We start from the raw sequence: 18,019 nt of genomic DNA, 5'->3' as shown, positions 1-18,019 counted from the left end.
AATGTCATTGGTTAAAGTGCTGATACCATTTAATTAGATTGTTAACAAATATAACAGGATAGCTTCAAAGAGATCTTACTGGTAGATTTGGAAATGAGAGAACTACAGTGGTGAAGAGACCAGGAAGCAGCTGTCAGTGATTGCGGATGCCCTTCACGAGCCTTCTCAGTCCCTGCAGGAAGCCCACAGCACTGGCTGCCACCGCCTGTACCAGGACAGCCCCCTCCCCTGTTTACCCCCAGACAACACCTAGGCTTACTTTATCTAAAATCAGAGAGTAACTTCTACCATGGATCTAATGAGAAAAAATAAAAATAAAAATAAAAAAATAATAATAAAATCAGAGAGTACCAGGTCTCTAGCAGAAAAATCAACTAAATGTCAGGGACCTATAAGTCATTAAAAAAAAAAAAAAAAAAAAAAGAGTGGAAGGCCATTAGTCAAGCTATGTGCTGGGCTGCTAATGTAGCTCCGTCAGGAGCACACTGCAGTGAGCCTCAGGTCTCACAGGCCCAGCGCCGCTGCAAGGAGCCAGGGAATCCGGAGGCCGGTCTTGTTTCTCAGACATCAGTGCACACACACGAGGACTCTCCCTTCACGTCACTTGTTTTGCTGCTTCCTAAATGGCTTCTTGCACCCCAATCCCTGATCCTGGAAGAAGAAGGCAGAGAAACTGGCCCATACAGAGACCTGCAATTCTACACTAGCTTAACACAACTATGACACACAAGCGGGGGGGGGGACAACAGAAGAGGTGGGCAAAAGCAGTCACAACGGTGGAGGATGCTTCGAATACTGGATGGTGTCCAGAGCTGCGCCGATGTCATAATTCTTGGTCTGCAGGAGCCTGGTGAGCCAGCCACCTTCGTCAGAGAAGCCCATGGACAGCATCTGGGAGAGGGACTCAATCAGCCGTGGGTCTGCCTCTGCCGAAACAGTAAGGAAGCCATGAGATGGTGCTGAGCCCCGAGTGACCCAAAACACACAGCCTCCTGCCTTGGCCAGCTGAGACCAGGCTTGCCAGTGGCCAAGCCTGCCCAGAGCTCTGGCCCAGGCCACGGTGGACCTGCTTTCTCTGTAAAGGGCCAGGCTTCTTCACACTGCTCAACTCTACCATTGTGACACAAGGCAGCCAAGTGGTATGTCAACAAAACTATCAATGGACATGGAAATATGTATTTCATCTAACTCACATCATTTGATTTAAAAATATAAGAGGCCGGGCGCGGTGGCTCAAGCCTGTAATCCCAGCACTTTGGGAGGCCGAGGCGGGTGGATCACGAGGTCAAGAGATCGAGACCAGCCTGGTCAACACGGTGAAACCCCGTCTCTACTAAAAATACAAAAAATTAGCTGGGCATGGTGGCGCGTGCCTGTAATCCCAGCTACTCAGGAGGCTGAGGCAGGAGAATTGCCTGAACCCAGGAGGCGGAGGTTGCGGTGAGCCGAGATCGTGCCATTGCACTCCAGCCTGGGTTAACAAGAGCGAAACTCCGTCTCAAAAAAAAAAAAAAAAATAAGAAACACTCTTGGCCCATAGGCCATAGCTCACCATCCCTTCCCCTAAGGCGAAGAAGACACACCAGCAGCCCATGGCAGGCAGGGCACAAGGCCCTTGGTTTACCCACGGCTGCCATGTGACAAGGAGGAGTCTCAGCTGCGCGTCAGCTCTCCCCGCACACTGCCCTCACTGCCTTCTACACCACCCGCTTCAGTGGTGGCTTCTGCCTGGCTCCTGTATGGATCTCGGCTATGACCCCCACTCTCAGGCCAGCCCTCCCTGAGGAGACACTGAAGAGTCTGAGCCCAAGGTGAGTAATGGGGACACATCCAGTGTGCCCCCACTCTGTGTCACACCTGACTTAATTCCAGGTCTGCATGTTACGTTTTAGAAACTCCTACAGTTAATATTCCTTGCTCTGGAGTTTGCTTCAGGAAAAAAATTTTTAGAACTCCTACGTTAGCAGAGTTTACTCACTGTTGCTCAGTATAGACCTAAGAGGACAAAACCAACTCCTGACCTCCCCAGCCTACAGACAAGCCCTGCAGTGGAGAACGTCCCATCCTTATGTTTGTGTCGCTGAAATCAGAAGGGGACGGGATGGGATGCTCTGAAGGGAAAGGTAGGAGTGAATACAAAGCCTCTGGGTTCACTTGCCTGGCGGCAGATGCGGGTATAAGGCAGCTTCCTTCAGCCCTGTGGGTCCCTCCTGGGAGGGGTCCAGAGAGCTTGGCCCCTCAGATTCTGGCATCTGTAGGGACTGAAGTTCACCTGTAGATGGGTCCACTTCTTTTGAAGACAGATGGGTCCAGTCGTCGTCTCCTCCCGAACAGTTATCAGACTCCATCTGTTCCTGGAACAAAACTCACCATGAGCACACAGGAGACATGCACTACAGGCCAAACCTGACATGACACCAACTCCTGGCACACGAGCCAGGGAGCGTGCACGCGCACATGCGTTTAAAGCTGCAGGGGGCTACAGGGAACAGTGAGCCACTCTCAAAGACCAAGTAACTACAGAATTCTAGCAGGTTCCCAAAGGAGTTTAATGCCACAGACATCACTGCAGGAACAGCAGCAGCTCCCTTGGATTTTATAAGTGGGGTTGCATAGGTGCTGAGGATGAGGCAGAGGTGCAGGCCACAAATCATTAGGCTGGCCACGGTCCCAGGTGGCGGGAGGGGCACAGGCTTGCCTCAGGGTGCCCCTCGGACTCCAGGGCAATCTTTCTCATCTGCTCCGCCAGTGACTGCGTGGCGCCCTCAACGTTCCCACGGGGCTTGCTGGGTTCAGAGCAGCAGCTGCTTGACTGCGAGCTGCTCTTCTCTGTGCTGAAACACTCTGGAGAGACAGGGGTCAGGCGACTTCTTTTCCCTCCATGCTCCACATCAATATCAACTTCAATGCCTAGAGGCCAAGGAGGAAAGAAAAAGCTGTGAAGTTCCTCCAAGGACGCACCTGCAAGCAGGAGCATGGCCTGTGCGGACTGCAGACTCACGAAGATCTCACACTGAGTCCCCACAAGCAGGTAACAGTCTAGATGGTGGCACTCAGGTGCTAGGTTCTCCTACTGAGCTTGACCCTAGAGTCACATAGCCAGTATGGGACCAGCCAAGATAGAAACCCTTGAGTCAGAGGCTCCTCCCAGTATCCCACCTCCAAATCTCTTATGGCTTCTGGAAACTCAGTGTGCCTATGATACTGGACCTTTCTCTTTCTCCAACCCACTAAAACATGAACCTCAGCTAACATCTAAGGTCAGTTTCTGAGCTACAAAGTCCAAAGAGACCTTGTTTTTCCTAACCATTCAGGACATGGGCTACATTGCAGGTAGGGCCAGGCCCTAAATAGAGGGGGAGCCAATGCTACATGTGGCAGGTGCCTCCAGCCAGTGATGGAAGGCTATGTGCCTCATGATCCCTGCACATAGAGGCTTTGTGCGATGACACATACACGCACCTAAACGCTAGGGCTCTGCTCAGAGAGGCCTAGGGCCCAAGGCTGGCAGCACAGGGAGCCTGCACACTTCCAGGCTCACATAACTCACCAGGGACAGAGGGAGGAATCACTCACAGTAGTTTTAAAATTAAATGTGTCAAAAGTCTCCATACCCACAGCTTAGAGTCACCAGTTGCCAGAGGCTGTGGCGCATACTCCCTGCTCCCATTCCTCTCAAAGCCTCCCTGTGCTTTCAGCTCATGCTACTCTTGCCTACTTATAAGAGTTCACATCTATGCACTTACTCTAGACCAGTATCTGCCTTCCCTTCCACTACCCTTTCTAAGACTCAATTTTTTGTTAAAACCACATTCAGTGTTTCAGGTAGTACCTCCATCTAAATGTTCTTTGCTGGGTCAATTAACAGACTATTTCCTTGTATAGCTTTGTTTTCCTACCACTAATGATGCTTTTTTTTTTTTTTTAAGACAGAGTCTCGCTGTCGCCCAGGCTGGAGTGCAATGGCACGATCTCAACCACTGCAGCCTCCACCTCCTGGATTTAAGCAATCCTCCTGCCTCAGCCTCCCGAGTACCTGGAACTACAGGCATGTGCCACCACACACAGCTAATTTTTCGTATTTTTAGTTGGAATGGGGTTTCACTGTGTTAGCCAGGATGGTCTTGATCTCCTGATCTTGTGATCCGCCTGCCTTGGCCTCCCAAAGTGCTGGGATTACAGCGTGAGCCACCACGCCTGGCCTTCTTCAAGACGAAGTCTCGCTCTGTTGCCTGGGCTGAAATGCAGTGGTGCAATCTCGGCTCACTGCAACCTCCACCCACCAGGTTCAAGCAATTCTCCTGCCTCAGCATCCTATGTAGCTGAGATTACAGGTGCCCACCACCACACCCAGCTAGTATTTGTATTTTTAGTAGAGGTGGGGTTTCACCATGTTGGCCAGGCTGGTCTTAAACTCCTGACCTCAGGTGATCTGCCCATCTTGGCCTCCCAAAGTGTTTGGATTACAGGCGTGAGCCATCGTGCCCAGCCTGCCTTCTCTTTTCATTTGCTAACTCTCCCCATGTTCTCCCACAGCATCTCCATAGTTTTCTACATGGGTGAAGTGGGTCAGAGGCCCCACTGGTTCTGGTGTTTTCCTTAGAGAATGCCCCTTGGTGTGCAGCCTCCTATTCCAGCCAGGACTGGCAGCTCTCTGGGCAGAGGCTCTGCTGTGATGCTGTGACCACCTTTACTTTCACCCTCTGTCCTGTTAGGGCCTTTGCTTCCTAATACCTCTGTTCTTCATTCTGGGTTTCTCTCTTCATGTGGTTCAAACCAAGGTTAAAATAATTGAGACTGTATATCAGAAAGTCACTGTTCCGACCTTATATTTGATCATTTTAGCTGGGTACAGAATTCTAGGTCAGATACGATGGCTCATGCATGTAATCTTAACACTTTGGGAGACCAACATGAGGGATCTCTTGAGCCCAGAAGTCCAAAATCAGCCTGGGCAGCATGGCAAGACCCCAACTCTAAAAAAATGTTTTATTTTTTTTATTTTTATTTTTGTTCTGGAGACAGAGTCTCACTCTGTTGCCCAGGCTGGCGTGCAGTGTTACAATCTGGGCTCACTGCAACCTCCATCTCCCACGTTCAAGCGATTATCCTGCCTCAGCCTCCAGAGTAGCTAGGATTAGAGGCATGCGTCACCATACCCGGCTCATTTTTGTAGTTTTAGTAGAGACAGGGTTTCACCATGTTGGCCAGGTTGGTCTCGAACTCTGTACCTCAGATGGTCCACATACCTCAGCCTCCAAAAGTACTGAGATTACAGGCATGAGCCTGGCTTACAAAAATTTTTTTAAATAGGTGGGCACAGAGTTGGGCATGGTGGCTCATGCCTGTAGTTCTAGCACTTTGGGAGACAGGCAAGTGGATCATGAGGTCAGGAGTTCAAGACCAGCCTGGCCAAGATGGTGAAACCCTGTCTCTACTAAAAATACCAAAATTAGCCAGGTGTGGTGGCAGGCGCCTATAATCCCAGCTACTTGGGAGGCTAAGGCAGAGAACTGCTTGAACCCGGGAGGTGGAGAGTGCAGTACGCCAAGATCATGTCAGTGCAGTCCAGCCTGGGTGAGAGTGAGACTCTGCCTCCCAAAAAAAAAAAAAAACTGGGCACAGTGGCACATGCCTGTATTCCCAGCTACTTGGGAGGCTGAAGCAGAAGGATCACTTGAGCCGAAGAGATCAAGACAGTTGTACCACTGCACTCCAGCCCAGGTGACAGTGAGCAGTGAGACGCTGTTTCAAAAACAAAAATTCTGCCAGGCGCGGTGGCTCACGAGGTCAAGAGATCGAGACCATCCTGGTCAACATGGTGAAACCCCATCTCTACTAAAAATACAAAAAATTAGCTGGGCATGGTGGCGTGTGCCTGTAATCCCAGCTACTCAGGAGGCTGAGGCAGGAGAATTACCTGAACCCAGGAGGCGGAGGTTGCGGTGAGCCGAGATCGCGCCATTGCACTCCAGCCTGGGTAACAAGAGTGAAACTCCATCTCAAAAAAAAAAAAAAAAAAAAAAAAAAAAAAAAATTCTAGGCTGATAAGCCTTTTTAACTGATTTTTGAAGTCATCGCTTATTCCATTGTCTCCTAGCTTCTTATGTTTGCTCTTTGTAGTCCCAACGGTAACCTAGAGTTTTAGGAGCCCCTCTTTATCCTCAGCATTCTGACACTTGACAATGATAAGCTTTTTTTTTTTTCTTTTTGAGACAAGGCTTGGTTCTATTGCCCAGGATGGAGGGCAGTGGCACAATCTAGGCTTGTTGCACCCTCTACCTCCCAGGCTCAAGCCATCCCCAACCTCAGCCTCCCAAGTAGCTGGGGCAATAAGTACACAACTCCATGCCTGGTCAATTTTTGTAGTGTTTGTAGACAAGGGAAGAGCTGGGGTGGTGTCTCACTATGTCACCAAGGCTGGTCTCAAACTTGTGAGCTCAAATTATCTGCCTGCCTTGATCTCCCAAAGTGTTGGGATTACAGGTGTGAGCCACCATGCCTGGCACCAAGAAACTGTATCTTGCATTCTATGTTCATTTCCTCCTTTCAGTTTTCTGTTCTTTCTAGCATTCCTAGTCATCCTATATTGGGCTTCCAGACTTGTTCCTACACTAGTTTTTTCTTCTTTCCTCCCATCTCTATTTTGCTTTTGGAATATCTCCTTGAGACAGTATAAGAATCTAAGTCTTCTTTTGAAGTTTTTTTCTTTTATATTTTTTAATTTCAAGAACTTTATTCTATTCCCTTTGTTGTTATCCTTTTTATAGTAACCTGTTCTTTTTTCTCTCAGACAATACTCTTTTGTATCTCATTGAGGGCACTAACATTCTCTTTTCTTTAAGACCTTTTCTCCCATGTGTGGAGGCTTCCTCAGATGGTTGGTGACCCAAGGCTGCCTGTTCCCACTGAAGCACTAAGGAAAGGTCGACAGGAAGCCTTCAGTGGGGCCAGGGCCATCATTAACTTCCCCTCTGCAGGGTGACTGGGGGCCTGGCAGGCAGGAGCTGTAGGACTCTTCTCTGGGGGTCAGCCTCCCTCCACAGGGTCTCCCCATCTCCTGCCTGGCCAGGGAAGTGACTGCTGGGACCACTGCTCATTCGGGATGCCCAGTTTCCGGCTGGTGCCTCACCCTGCCCTGTGTCTCTGGTATCCCGTAGCTGAAGCTTCCCTGGGTCAGGTGCTCCTGGAATTAAACATGAGATCTCCTTCAAGTGTTACCAAGAGCCGTCATCTAGCCGAGTAGGCCCTGAAGTCTCTAACTGACACTTACTAGAGGTTTTTCAACCCTCCCCTTGTTCCTTCCTTCTTCGGCCAGAAGTGGGCCCTGAAGTCTCTGACGGACTCCCACCTCTTGCCTTTCCTGGTACCTGAACACATGGTCTTGCTTCTCACCAGGATGCCTGATGCAGGCACAGAGGTTTCTGAAGCTTCCTTTGACAGGCTGTCACCCTCCCTCCATTTCCATCTTCCAAACTCTGATGACATCTTTGTCTTTTCCTCTATTACTTTCCGTGTATATGGTGTTTTCTTTTTTGGTTAAGCCCTTTCCTGTTATTTCAGTAGAGTTTAAGTAAAAGCAGGCTTAACTGCAAGTACCTCCATCTGTAATATTTCAATTGTTTTTCTCCTTTATTCTTCCCAACTGTGATTAGGAAAAGGTTGAAGCAAACAGAAGAGTTGAAAGAATAGTATAATCAACACCCATATGCTTTTTTTTTTTTTTTTTGAGTTGGAGTTTCACTCTTGTTACCCAGGCTGGAGTGCAATGGCGCGATCTCGGCTCACCACAACCTCCGCCTCCTGGGTTCAGGCAATTCTCCTGCCTCAGCCTCCTGAGTAGCTGGGATTACAGGCACGCGCCACCATGCCCAGCTAATTTTTGTATTTTTAGTAGAGACGGGGTTTTACCATGTTGACCAGGATGGTCTTGATCTCTCGACCTTGTGATCCACCCGCCTCGGCCTCCCAAAGTGCTGGGATTACAGGCTTGAGCCACCGCGCCCGGCCTCCCATATGCTTTTTTAATGGGTATGTAATGAGACTCATTTGTAAACACATCAGAGAAATTACAGAATTACGATTTCTCGAATTTGATGATGAAAGCCTGAGATTTCAGGGCTTATAATAAGACTGGACAGAGGCTGGGCGCGGTGGCTCAAGCCTGTAATCCCAGCACTTTGGGAGGCCGAGGCGGGTGGATCACGAGGTTGAGAGATCGAGACCATCCTGGTCAACATGGTGAAACCCCGTGTCTACTAAAAATACAAAAAACTAGCTGGGCGTGGTGGCGCATGCCTGTAATCCCAGCTACACAGGAGGCTGAGGCAGGAGAATTGCCTGAGCCCAGGAGGCGGAGGTTGCGGTGAGCCGAGATCGCGCCATTGCACTCCAGCCTGGGTAACAAGAGCGAAACTCCGTCTCAAAAAAAAAGACTGGACAGGCTGCTCTGCCAATGGAGTAGCCATTTTTATATTTCTTTACTTTCTTATGAAACTTGCTTTCACTTAAAAAACAAACAAAAAGGCCAGGCGCGGTGGCTCAAGCCTGTAATCCCAGCACTTTGGGAGGCCGAGGCGGGTGGATCACGAGGTCGAGAGATCGAGACCATCCTGGTCAACATGGTGAAACCCCGTCTCTACTAAAAATACAAAAAAACTAGCTAGGCATGGTGGTGCGTGCCTGTAATCCCAGCTACTCAGGAGGCTGAGGCAGGAGAATTGCCTGAACCCAGGAGGTGGAGGTTGCGGTGAGCCGAGATCGCGCCATTGCACTCCAGCCTGGGTAACAGGAGCGAAACTCCGTCTCAAAAAAAAAAAAAAAAAAAAAAAAAAAAAAACAAAAAAAGCAAAAGTGGACGATGCTCCGTGCCCTGCTGCCCCACAAAGCCTCTGCATGTGGGTGTGTGTTTATCAAAGATAACATGTCCAGGACGGACTCTGTGGCTTCATGTCCTGGATGTCAGGGGGGCCTGCAACCTCCCAGCCAGGAGGAGCCTGGGTCTCAGTGGTGGCTCTGAAAGGCCTTGGCTCTTCACATGAAAGCCACCGCCCACCCCACACACATACTACAACCGGGAGGCTGCTGTTGACTCATTCTCCTTTGGGCCCTGCTCTGGAAACAGTCCCTTCTAGGCAGTTAACCTGTGAGTCATCCTGCTTATACTTCCTCATAAAGAAAGGAAAGAAAAGAGCCCCAGCTTCCACAACAGAGTAAGCCACTCCTTGACTAGCTCTCCTCAGCTGAAACCACTCAGTCTATTTTACTAAAATGTTCCTTGTTTGTAGAGCTCCAGGCTCCTCCTCAGTTAGGAAAAAGCAATTCTATCCACTTTAAACCTTTAGCCTTTAGTGCTCAAAGACCTCTGAGCACTTGCAGAATTATTCCTGTCTGTGCCAAATGGGGCATCCAGTTCAGTTCTGAGATGCTGCACCAGCACAGGTGGGTCTTGGGACAGTGTGACCCCAAGCACCTAGGCAGCCTCCCAGAAAGATCCCCAGGCCCCACCAACACCCACTTACAGCATCAAAAAAGGTAAGGCCTGGGGAGCTGCACTGTCTTATTAAAGTCTCTACCTGAACCTAGACTTGGTTTTGTGAACAAAGGATGTCTCCTTTGTTCTTTGAGTGAAAGACTCTTGTTCATACCTCCAAATTCACCTGCAATTTCTCAGACCTTTACTATGTCCAGAGTAAGCAGCAGGGTTTAGGCAGAGCCTATCTCAATCATAATCTCAGTACTCCACCGTTTTCCCCTCCCTGGAAAGCATTAAGAATAGCGATTCTGCCGGGCGCGGTGGCTCAAGCCTGTAATCCCAGCACTTTGGGAGGCCGAGGCGGGTGGATCACAAGGTCGAGAGATCGAGACCATCCTGGTCAACAAGGTGAAACCCCGTCTCTACTAAAAATACAAAAAATTAGCTGGGCATGGTGGCGCGTGCCTGTAATCCCAGCTACTCAGGAGGCTGAGGCAGGAGAATTGCTTGAACCCAGGAGGTGGAGGTTGCGGTGAGCCAAGATCGTGCCATTGCACTCCAGCCTGGGTAACAAGAGCGAAACTCCGTCTCCAAAAAAAAAAAAAAAAAAAGAATAGCGATTCTTGGGCATGGCGCGGTGGCTCAAGCCTGTAATCCCAGCACTTTGGGAGGCCGAGGCGGGTGGATCACGAGATCAAGAGATCGAGACCATCCTGGTCAACAAGGTGAAACCCCGTCTCTACTAAAAATACAAAACATTAGCTGGGCATGGTGGCACGTGCCTGTAATCCCAGCTACTCAGGAGGCTGAGGCAGGAGAATTGTCTGAACCCAGGAGGCGGAGGTTGCGGTGAGCCGAGATCACGCCATTGCACTCCAGCCTGGGTAACAAGAGTAAAACTCCATCTCAAAAAAAAAAAAAAGAATAGCGATTCTTGGCAGGGCATGGTGGCTCACACCTGTAATCCGAGCATTTTCGGAGGCTGAGGCAGGTGGATCACCTGAGGTCAGGAGTTTTTTGTTTTTTTTTTTTTTTTTTTTTTTTTTTTTGAGACGGAGTTTTTTGCTCTTGTTACCCAGGCTGGAGTGCAATGGTGCGATCTCGGCTCACCGCAACCGAGGTCAGGAGTTTGAGACCAGCCTGGCCAACATGTAGTGAAACCCCCATCTATATAAAAATACAAAAATTAGCTGGGCATGGTGGCAGGCACCTGTAATCTCTCTACTCGGGAGGCTAAGACAGGAGAATCGCTTGAACCCAGTCATGACTTCACTATTGAACTCTCCAGCCTGGGCAACCAGAGTGAAACTCCATGGCAAAAAAAAAAAAAAAAAAAAAGAAAAGTAGCGATTTTTCTTTCCTATTCTCTGACTTCACCTCCAAACTCCAGTAAAGAAGCCATATGTATTTGGGCTGTTTAGTTCAGCAACAATGCCAATATGTCACTGCTGCTTCAAAGCAGAATACGTAAGGCCAGGCACGGGGGCTCATGCCTATAATCCCAGCACTTTGAGAGGCCAAGGCAAGCAGATAACCTGAGGTCAGGAGTTTGAGACCAGCCTATCCAACATGGTGAAACCCCATCTCTACTAAAAAAATATAAAAATTAGCTGGGTGTGGTGGCTGGCACCTATAATCCCAGTTACCCAGGAGGCTGAGGCAGGAGAATTGCTTGAACCCCGGAGGCAGATGTTGCAGTGAGCAGAGATTGCACCACTGCACTCCAGCCTGGGTGACAGAGGGAGACTTTGTCTCAAAAAAGAAAAAATCAGAATGAGCAGAGTTGGAAATGGCAGTCATGCCCTGTAGCCACTGGAGGTGGCAGACAGGATTCAGACACCCCTCCTAGCAGCATTCTTTCAGACACTGAACACCTTTGGACAGGCTAGGTGGACAGAGCCAGCCACTACAGTTGCAAAGACAAGCTCGCTTTTCGAGAGAGAAATGCAAGTGTCCGAGCAATCCAATTGCCATCACAGATCCACCATCATCTTGAACTAAAAGTGGGCTTCATTTGCCGATTCTTCTTACTGCTGCACGCTCCGCCCCAGACCCTTAGTCAGACACAACAGGTACTTTCTAAAGCCCACTGGAGAGGGTTCTCAGAACCTTAGCTCATGCCTGGGGTCAGGTGGCACCACTCTGGAGGTACATGTTGGGGTTCACCCGCGCCAGCAGACCCACTATGCAATGTGAGGCACCGGAACTGGGTGTCACCCAGAGCACCTGCCTCCACCTTCTCCCCTCTCTGATGCAGGCCCAGCATTCAAAAGCACCCAGGAAAGGTTTGGGGGTTGCAAACTAAAAGAAGGAAAGGATAAATAATACCTCAATTAACTATTACCCAAGTCCTCAAAAGTCCAAATCCCAAGGCCCAGCTTAGGGGAAAATGCAGACTGTTGTTCACCCAAAGGAGGGCAGTCAAAGGTGACAGGCAAGCCCTGCAACCAGAGCCTGGCCACCCTCCCTTACTGGGATTTTCCCAACCAAATGCTGGCTGATTCTACTTCACTCTGTGTAGAAAGCTTGAGAATTCTGTCAGGGAATTCAACGTTGAGTGCCCGTGTTCCAGTAGTTACTTAACAAAGGTTAGTATGAGGCCTCACCAGCGTCAAGGGTATGTCAATTACCCTTTCCTCTGCAGTATTCCAGGTGAAAGTTACGTAAAGTGCAGGCTGAGTTAGGAAAGCACTGGGCAAGAAGGCGTACTCACCCAGAGGGCTGAGGGCAGCTGCCACGGTCTCCCCTACGTTCTTCAGGAAATTCACACTGGGATCCTCCGATGGACCAGAAGCTTCGATTTTCACAAAGATAAAATAAAAGACACCTCACATTCTCGGATGCTTGTCAGTCCCCTTCTTGCCAAGGTTCCTGTGCTCCCAGGTAACCTTCCTCCCCGTCACCTTGTCCAGCAGTCCACTCAGCGCCCCTCTCCCCCTTCCCACTCTACAGCCCCTGCCCCTGCACCATGAGCCTCTCCACCCTCCTGCGCTGCTCCCCCTCATCTGTGACCCTGATGCTCAGTAACCCCACACAGGCTCAGGCTCAGTACACTGTGGGTAAATATTGACCACATCCTTGAATAAATGTGTTATTTACTCAAAGTCAAGCAAACATCCCCATCTTTGTCCCAAAGGGTGAGGTGATTCACAGGACACAGTAGGATTAATAAAATCAGAATCCGGCCAGGCGCAGTGGCTCACGCCTAAAATCCCAGCACTTTGGGAGGCCGAGGCGGGTGGATCACGAGGTCAAGAGATCGAGACCATCCTGGTCAACATGGTGAAACCCCGTCTCTACTAAAAATACAAAAATTAGCTGGGCATGGTGGCGCGTGCCTGTAATCCCAGCTAATCGGGAGGCTGAGGCAGGAGCATTGCCTGAACCCAGGAGGGGGAGGTTGCGGTGAGCCGAGATCGCGCCATTGCACTCCAGCCTGGGTAACAAGAGCGAAATTCCATCTCAAAAACAAAAATAAAATAAAATCAGAATCCAAAAATCTAGACTGCAAAGCTAAGGGTAAGTCTTAATTTACAACTGTGTTTAAAAGGACTTGCAACTTTGGCTCTGATCTTCCTGACAACCACCACAAAAGAAAACAAAGTACAGCAGAGACCCCAGCACAGGAAAGGCCTCCCTGCCTATACCTCCGGGCACCTCAGGAGGGCAGCCTCCTGAGATGGAAAGGGCTCTGCAGGTGAATTTGTGGCCTCAAGCACTTGGGCACTTCAGTTTCCCCATTTGGGCAACGCAGAGAATACTCCCCATTTTGCGGGGTTCTTGTGTGATTGCAGGACACAGATGCACAGAGGAATTCAGGACATCAGGAAGGCGGGGAGGTGTCCTGAATTCCTGCCTTGCACACAGGCTGCGGGACTGACTACAGTCATCATTCAGAAGCCAGTTCCAAAACAAGCCTCACCTGATTCTGCCGTGGGACTAGCTCGGGCATCCCCTGCACGAGGAGGACGTGGGCTCCAGTTTCCTGGTGGGCCCATCTCCCAGCCTGGCCAACCGAAGTGCCCGTGTTTCAGCTTCCTGAGCCAGCGGCTGTTCGAGAAGCCCTGAGGGAAGAATTAGCAGAGGGACAGGGAGTCAGGTCGGGGTTCCTGCCATCCTGCACCCACCCCAGGCCCGCAGGGAGGGTCTGCTCACCTCAGACAGGTGTCCAAAGGGGCTGGGGAACGCGAGCTTGGAGTGCCCCCGGTGCAAGCCCTTTCCCTCACAGACACTACACAGGTCGTAGTCTGGGCAGACGCTGCACTTGTAGCGGGTTCCTACCACGGGCCCATTGCAGCCATCACAGATGACATTGGGGTGCACCATGTTGCGGGGCGCCTCCTGAGCACACGGTGGGCGGTGGTCCCGCCGGCACTCTTTTTTCTCTGCATGGAGAGTAGAAAGAGGCACTAGAGTGAGGCCCCCTAAAGTCCTCCCATCCATCGTCACCACCATCAAGGCCCCTGGCCCTGCTCTCCAGCATGGAGTCCACACAAAATTCAGCTCCTTAGGTGAGGGCAGCAGAGCAACCAAGAACCTGCTAGGAGGTTCCCAGTCCCTGTGTCTGTTACCTGGGCAGTGTGGCCCAGGCAGCAGAGCAGCATCAAGGAACCCTGTCTGCACAGCTTTGGCCTTGCTCTTCACCCACGCACCACAGCACCAGACCCCATCCCTAGCGTTAACGTGGACTTCTCTTTCTCAGGTCAGACACAGCATTTATTATGTCTCTTTTTTTTTTTTTTTGACACAGAGTCTCACTTTGTCACCCAGGCTGGAGTGCAATGGTGTGATCTCGGCTCACTGCAACCTCTGCTCCCCAGGTTTAAGTGATTCTCTTGTCTCTGCATCCCGAGTAGCTGGGATTACAGGCATGCACCACCATGCCCAGCTAATTTTTGTATTTTTAGTAGAGACAAGGTTTTACCATGTTGGCCAGGCTAGTCTTGAACTCCTGACCTCAGGCGATCTGCCTGCCTCGGCCTCCTAAAGTGCTGGAATTACAGGCATGAGCAACCATGCCTGACCTATGTCCCTGTTTTAAACAGTCCTCAAATTCCTGACCCCTTCCTTGGTGGAACATAAGCCCGATTTTTTTTTTTTTTTTTTTTTTCTGGAGACAGAGTTTCTCTCTTGTTACCCAGGCTGCAGTGCAATGGCACGATCTCGGCTCACCGCAACCTCCGCCTCCTGGGTTCAGGCAATTCTCCTGCCTCAGCCTCCTGTGTAGCTGGGATTACAGGCATGCGCCACCATGCCCAGCTAATTTTTTGTATTTTTAGTAAAGACGGAGTTTCACCATGTTGACCAGGATGGTCTCGATTTCTTGACCTCGTGATCCACCCGCCTCGGCCTCCCAAGTGCTGGGATTACAGGCATGAGCCACAGCGCCGGGCCCATCAAGCCCGATTTACTCAGTAGGGATAATGAGTACAAGCTGAGCTAGCTTCAGGAAGCCCCAGAGCAGCCCCTTACCTTTAATGTAGATTCGGAAGATGTCATCCTTCACATAGGACATGGCCATTGTCAATTCCTCATCACTGGAAAAGGCAACCAAGTCCCCATCCTCATCTAGATTGTTTAAAAGACAGCATGTGAGCACCCAGGGGTTCTCAGCTAGACATAAGTTGTGGAATGGTCTGAGGCCAGTATGAAAGGGACGCTGACAGGGCTATAAACTGGAGTACACCTACTTGGGCCACGGAGGGCAGGCGCGAAAGGCAAGGCTATCCCCTCACTTTGGCACCTCCTGGAAGGTGAGTGCTCCAACCTGGGCCCTGGACCACAGCCACATGCAGGGGACAAGGGCCTGTGCATAGGGGCAGCAGAGGCTTCAGCCGTTGCACTATTTAGCCTTGGGCCAGCTGGCCCTTCAGAAACATGCCACCTCATTCCGCATCCAACCAGGCCCATGTCCATCTCCACGCATGAGAGATCCCTGCCTGTGACCTGCTCCTGAGGGTCCCAGCCCCACAAAGGCCTTGGTGGCTTAGAAGTAAAGGAGACAAGTGCATCTGCCTGCTTCCTTCCCTAACAAAGCTGAAAAAAACAAGTATTTGTATGTAGTCTCCAGTTGTGACAGATAAAGGTGAGCTCAAATGGTTTTAAAGCACCACCGTGCGGACCAAAGCTCACCATCCACCATGGGAACAGGTGTGGCACCCAAAGATGCAAACCCAAATGTCTATCAAGTAATGAACGGGTAAACAAAACGTGGCCTGTCCATACGACAGAATATTATTCAGAAAAAAAAAAAAAATGAAGTACTGATATGCGCCACAACATTGAACACATTACACGAAGTGAAAGGAACCACTTGCAAGCCTACACTGTATGATTCCATTTACATGAAATTTCCAGGGTTGCAAGATGAATAGATACAGAAGGAGGTTAGTGGTTTCTGGGGGCATTTGGATAGGGGGATGATAAAAGGCATGGCGTTTAGAAGGTGATGAAAGGTTCTCGGATTGAACATGGTCCACAATCCGATGAAGATGGTGAAAACCACTGACTTGTGCACAAAATGGGTGAACCCTTGTATCAGCTACAGCTCAACATCACAACTTTTTTTTAAGAATAGAAGGCCTGGCAGGCTGGCAGCACTCCAGAGGGAGATCTCAGCACTGCCCCCTCCCAGGGGCCGGCCTTGGCCACCTCCCTCCCTCCTGGCCACAACCACCTCCCTAACCCCACCCCCAGCAGCCACCGGTCACAGCAGCGCAGCAGGAAACAGCTCCTGGGTTTCTGTGACCACATCAACACTTCTGAAGAACGTTCTCGTCTCGTCCCTCTCTCCACTTGCCAGTGGGGTAACATCGGTACCCCGCCTGGCCTGGAGCGTTCCGTTGGCCATCAGCGCCCTCCTCCCCCGCGCGGTCGCGGCGCTCCCGAGTCGCCCGCACCGCCGCGCCTGTTCCCCGCGTCACTCCCTCCCACCCGCCGGCGCTGCCCGGGCTCCCCCGGGGCATTATCTGAACCCACCACCTGGCGCAGCAAGATGTCACAGTAACCCGAGTGCCCGCCTGCCCACCCCGTTCCCGCGGAGAGCCAGAGAGGACGCCCGGGCGCGTCCTTGCCCAAATTCGCAACACCTCGGAGCGGGAGGGGCGGCGTCCGACGCTCCCAGGCCCGAGCCCGGGCCGGCAGGGCCCCCCCGCCCCAGGTCCCGCAGGGCCGGCGCCCGGCTTCGGTCACCACTCCAGTCACCCCAAGGCCGAACTGGGGACCCAGGCAGGCCACCGCCACCCAGGGAGCAGCCAGGGCAGACCCCTCGCGGCCCGCCAGGCATCGCCGAGAAGGGAGGCCGGGCCCGGCCTGCGTCCCAGCCCCCGCCGCTCTCCGGCCCGCTCACCGCGGTAGTGCGCCTGGAAGCCGCCGGGCCGCAGCGCGGGGAACAGGGCTGCCACCCGACTCAGCAGCCGGTCGCAGGGCCCCGGACCCTCCGCAGCCTCGGCTTCCGCCTCAGGCTCGGGGCTGAAGGAGAAGCTGAAGCGGCGGATCTCGCGCGCCGCCTCCTCCTTGCCCAGAAGGTAGGCCTTCACGGTGAGCGACGCCATAACCGTCAGGCGGCGGGCGCAAAACCGGCTGTACCCGGCGCGGCCGGCGCGCGGCTTTTATAGCGACACGGAGGCCCCGCCCCGCCTCACGAGGGGCGGAGTCTGGCCCGCCCGCCCGGCCCCCGCCGTCGCCGCCGCGGCGCGAGAGCCGCCCTGCAGAGGCCCCTTCACTACTGCCCCCTTCCCCGCTACCCCTCGCTCCGGGTCTCCTTAGCCCCCTCATTGCGGAACCCTCTCCTCACTGCCCGGGTGCACCAAGGACCCCAAGAGACCGGCCCTGGCACTCAGCTAGGCCTGGGCTCCGACCTCTGCACCTGGGATCAAGGGACTGGCGGGGTCCCGCCCCTAGCCCCTCCCAGGCCTGGGCCGGGCCGTGACTCAGCAATATCCTCAGTTGGGGGTACCCAGTGCAGGGGGAGCGGGACACAGTCCCCATACCAGGGGGCTGCTTGGCCACCCAGTAGGCACTGCTGGCCAGAACAAGCAACTTGTTCCGACCCTGCCATGGTCAGCCTCCCAAGGTGGGAGTAGGGGGGGTGGGCGAGGACGTGAGTTGGGGGCAACATGCTTTACAGCCCATAGCATCCTGGGTGATGGGCCCCTAACTAGGTTGAGGGACAGACACCTGACTCTAGCCTGAGCGTCAGAGCAGCTCCCAGTTAATAGGAGTGGCGCGGTCACCCAGCATTCACTATGGCCAAGAGACAACTCACGGACTTCTCAATTCAGTAGGCAGTGTCCATGGCCCTGCAGGGGCTCAGGCCCGCTGGCATTGTGGGGAGCCAAAACGGTCATCCAACAGCCTCCTCAGCTAGGAAGGAAGAAACACTGTTTTATGCCACCAGAGTGACCTGTCCATCGGTACTGGGCCAAGGAGAGGGGCAGGAGGGGCGGTCACTCGACAGAGTCTCCCAAGAGGTCAGAATCTGCTGGGTCCAATTCATGCCATTTCAGGCTAGGGCTTGCAGGACCTGGAAAAACATCCAACATC

The 18,019-nt window shown here is 52.0% G+C and overlaps 1 protein-coding gene across 3 annotated transcripts in view; it reads right to left on the bottom strand.

Moving 5' to 3' along the window:
* Positions 1–11: 11 nt before the first annotated feature.
* Positions 12–18,019, bottom strand: part of SQSTM1 (sequestosome 1) — a 34,561-nt gene continuing 16,553 nt past the window's right edge. The window contains exons 1-8 of one of the 3 annotated variants that reach the window (XM_003943950.4): positions 16,824–17,082; positions 14,948–15,043; positions 13,631–13,860; positions 13,398–13,539; positions 12,189–12,269; positions 2,699–2,910; positions 2,159–2,354; positions 12–926 (exon numbers count right to left, since the gene is read on the bottom strand). In XM_003943950.4, coding sequence (XP_003943999.1) covers positions 769–926; positions 2,159–2,354; positions 2,699–2,910; positions 12,189–12,269; positions 13,398–13,539; positions 13,631–13,860; positions 14,948–15,043; positions 16,824–17,028 — 1,320 coding nt within the window. In that variant the 5' untranslated portion in view covers positions 17,029–17,082 and the 3' untranslated portion in view covers positions 12–768. Of the gene's footprint in view, positions 927–2,158; positions 2,355–2,698; positions 2,911–12,188; positions 12,270–13,397; positions 13,540–13,630; positions 13,861–14,947; positions 15,044–16,823; positions 17,083–18,019 lie in introns of those variants that run through there. The other 2 variants (XM_010331831.3, XM_039460655.2) reach the window with 2 other exon arrangements.

Source organism: Saimiri boliviensis, chromosome 20 (genome assembly GCF_048565385.1).
Source record: "Saimiri boliviensis isolate mSaiBol1 chromosome 20, mSaiBol1.pri, whole genome shotgun sequence".
NCBI lineage: Eukaryota > Metazoa > Chordata > Mammalia > Primates > Cebidae > Saimiri > Saimiri boliviensis.
This window is presented reverse-complemented; position numbering and strand designations above follow the sequence as displayed.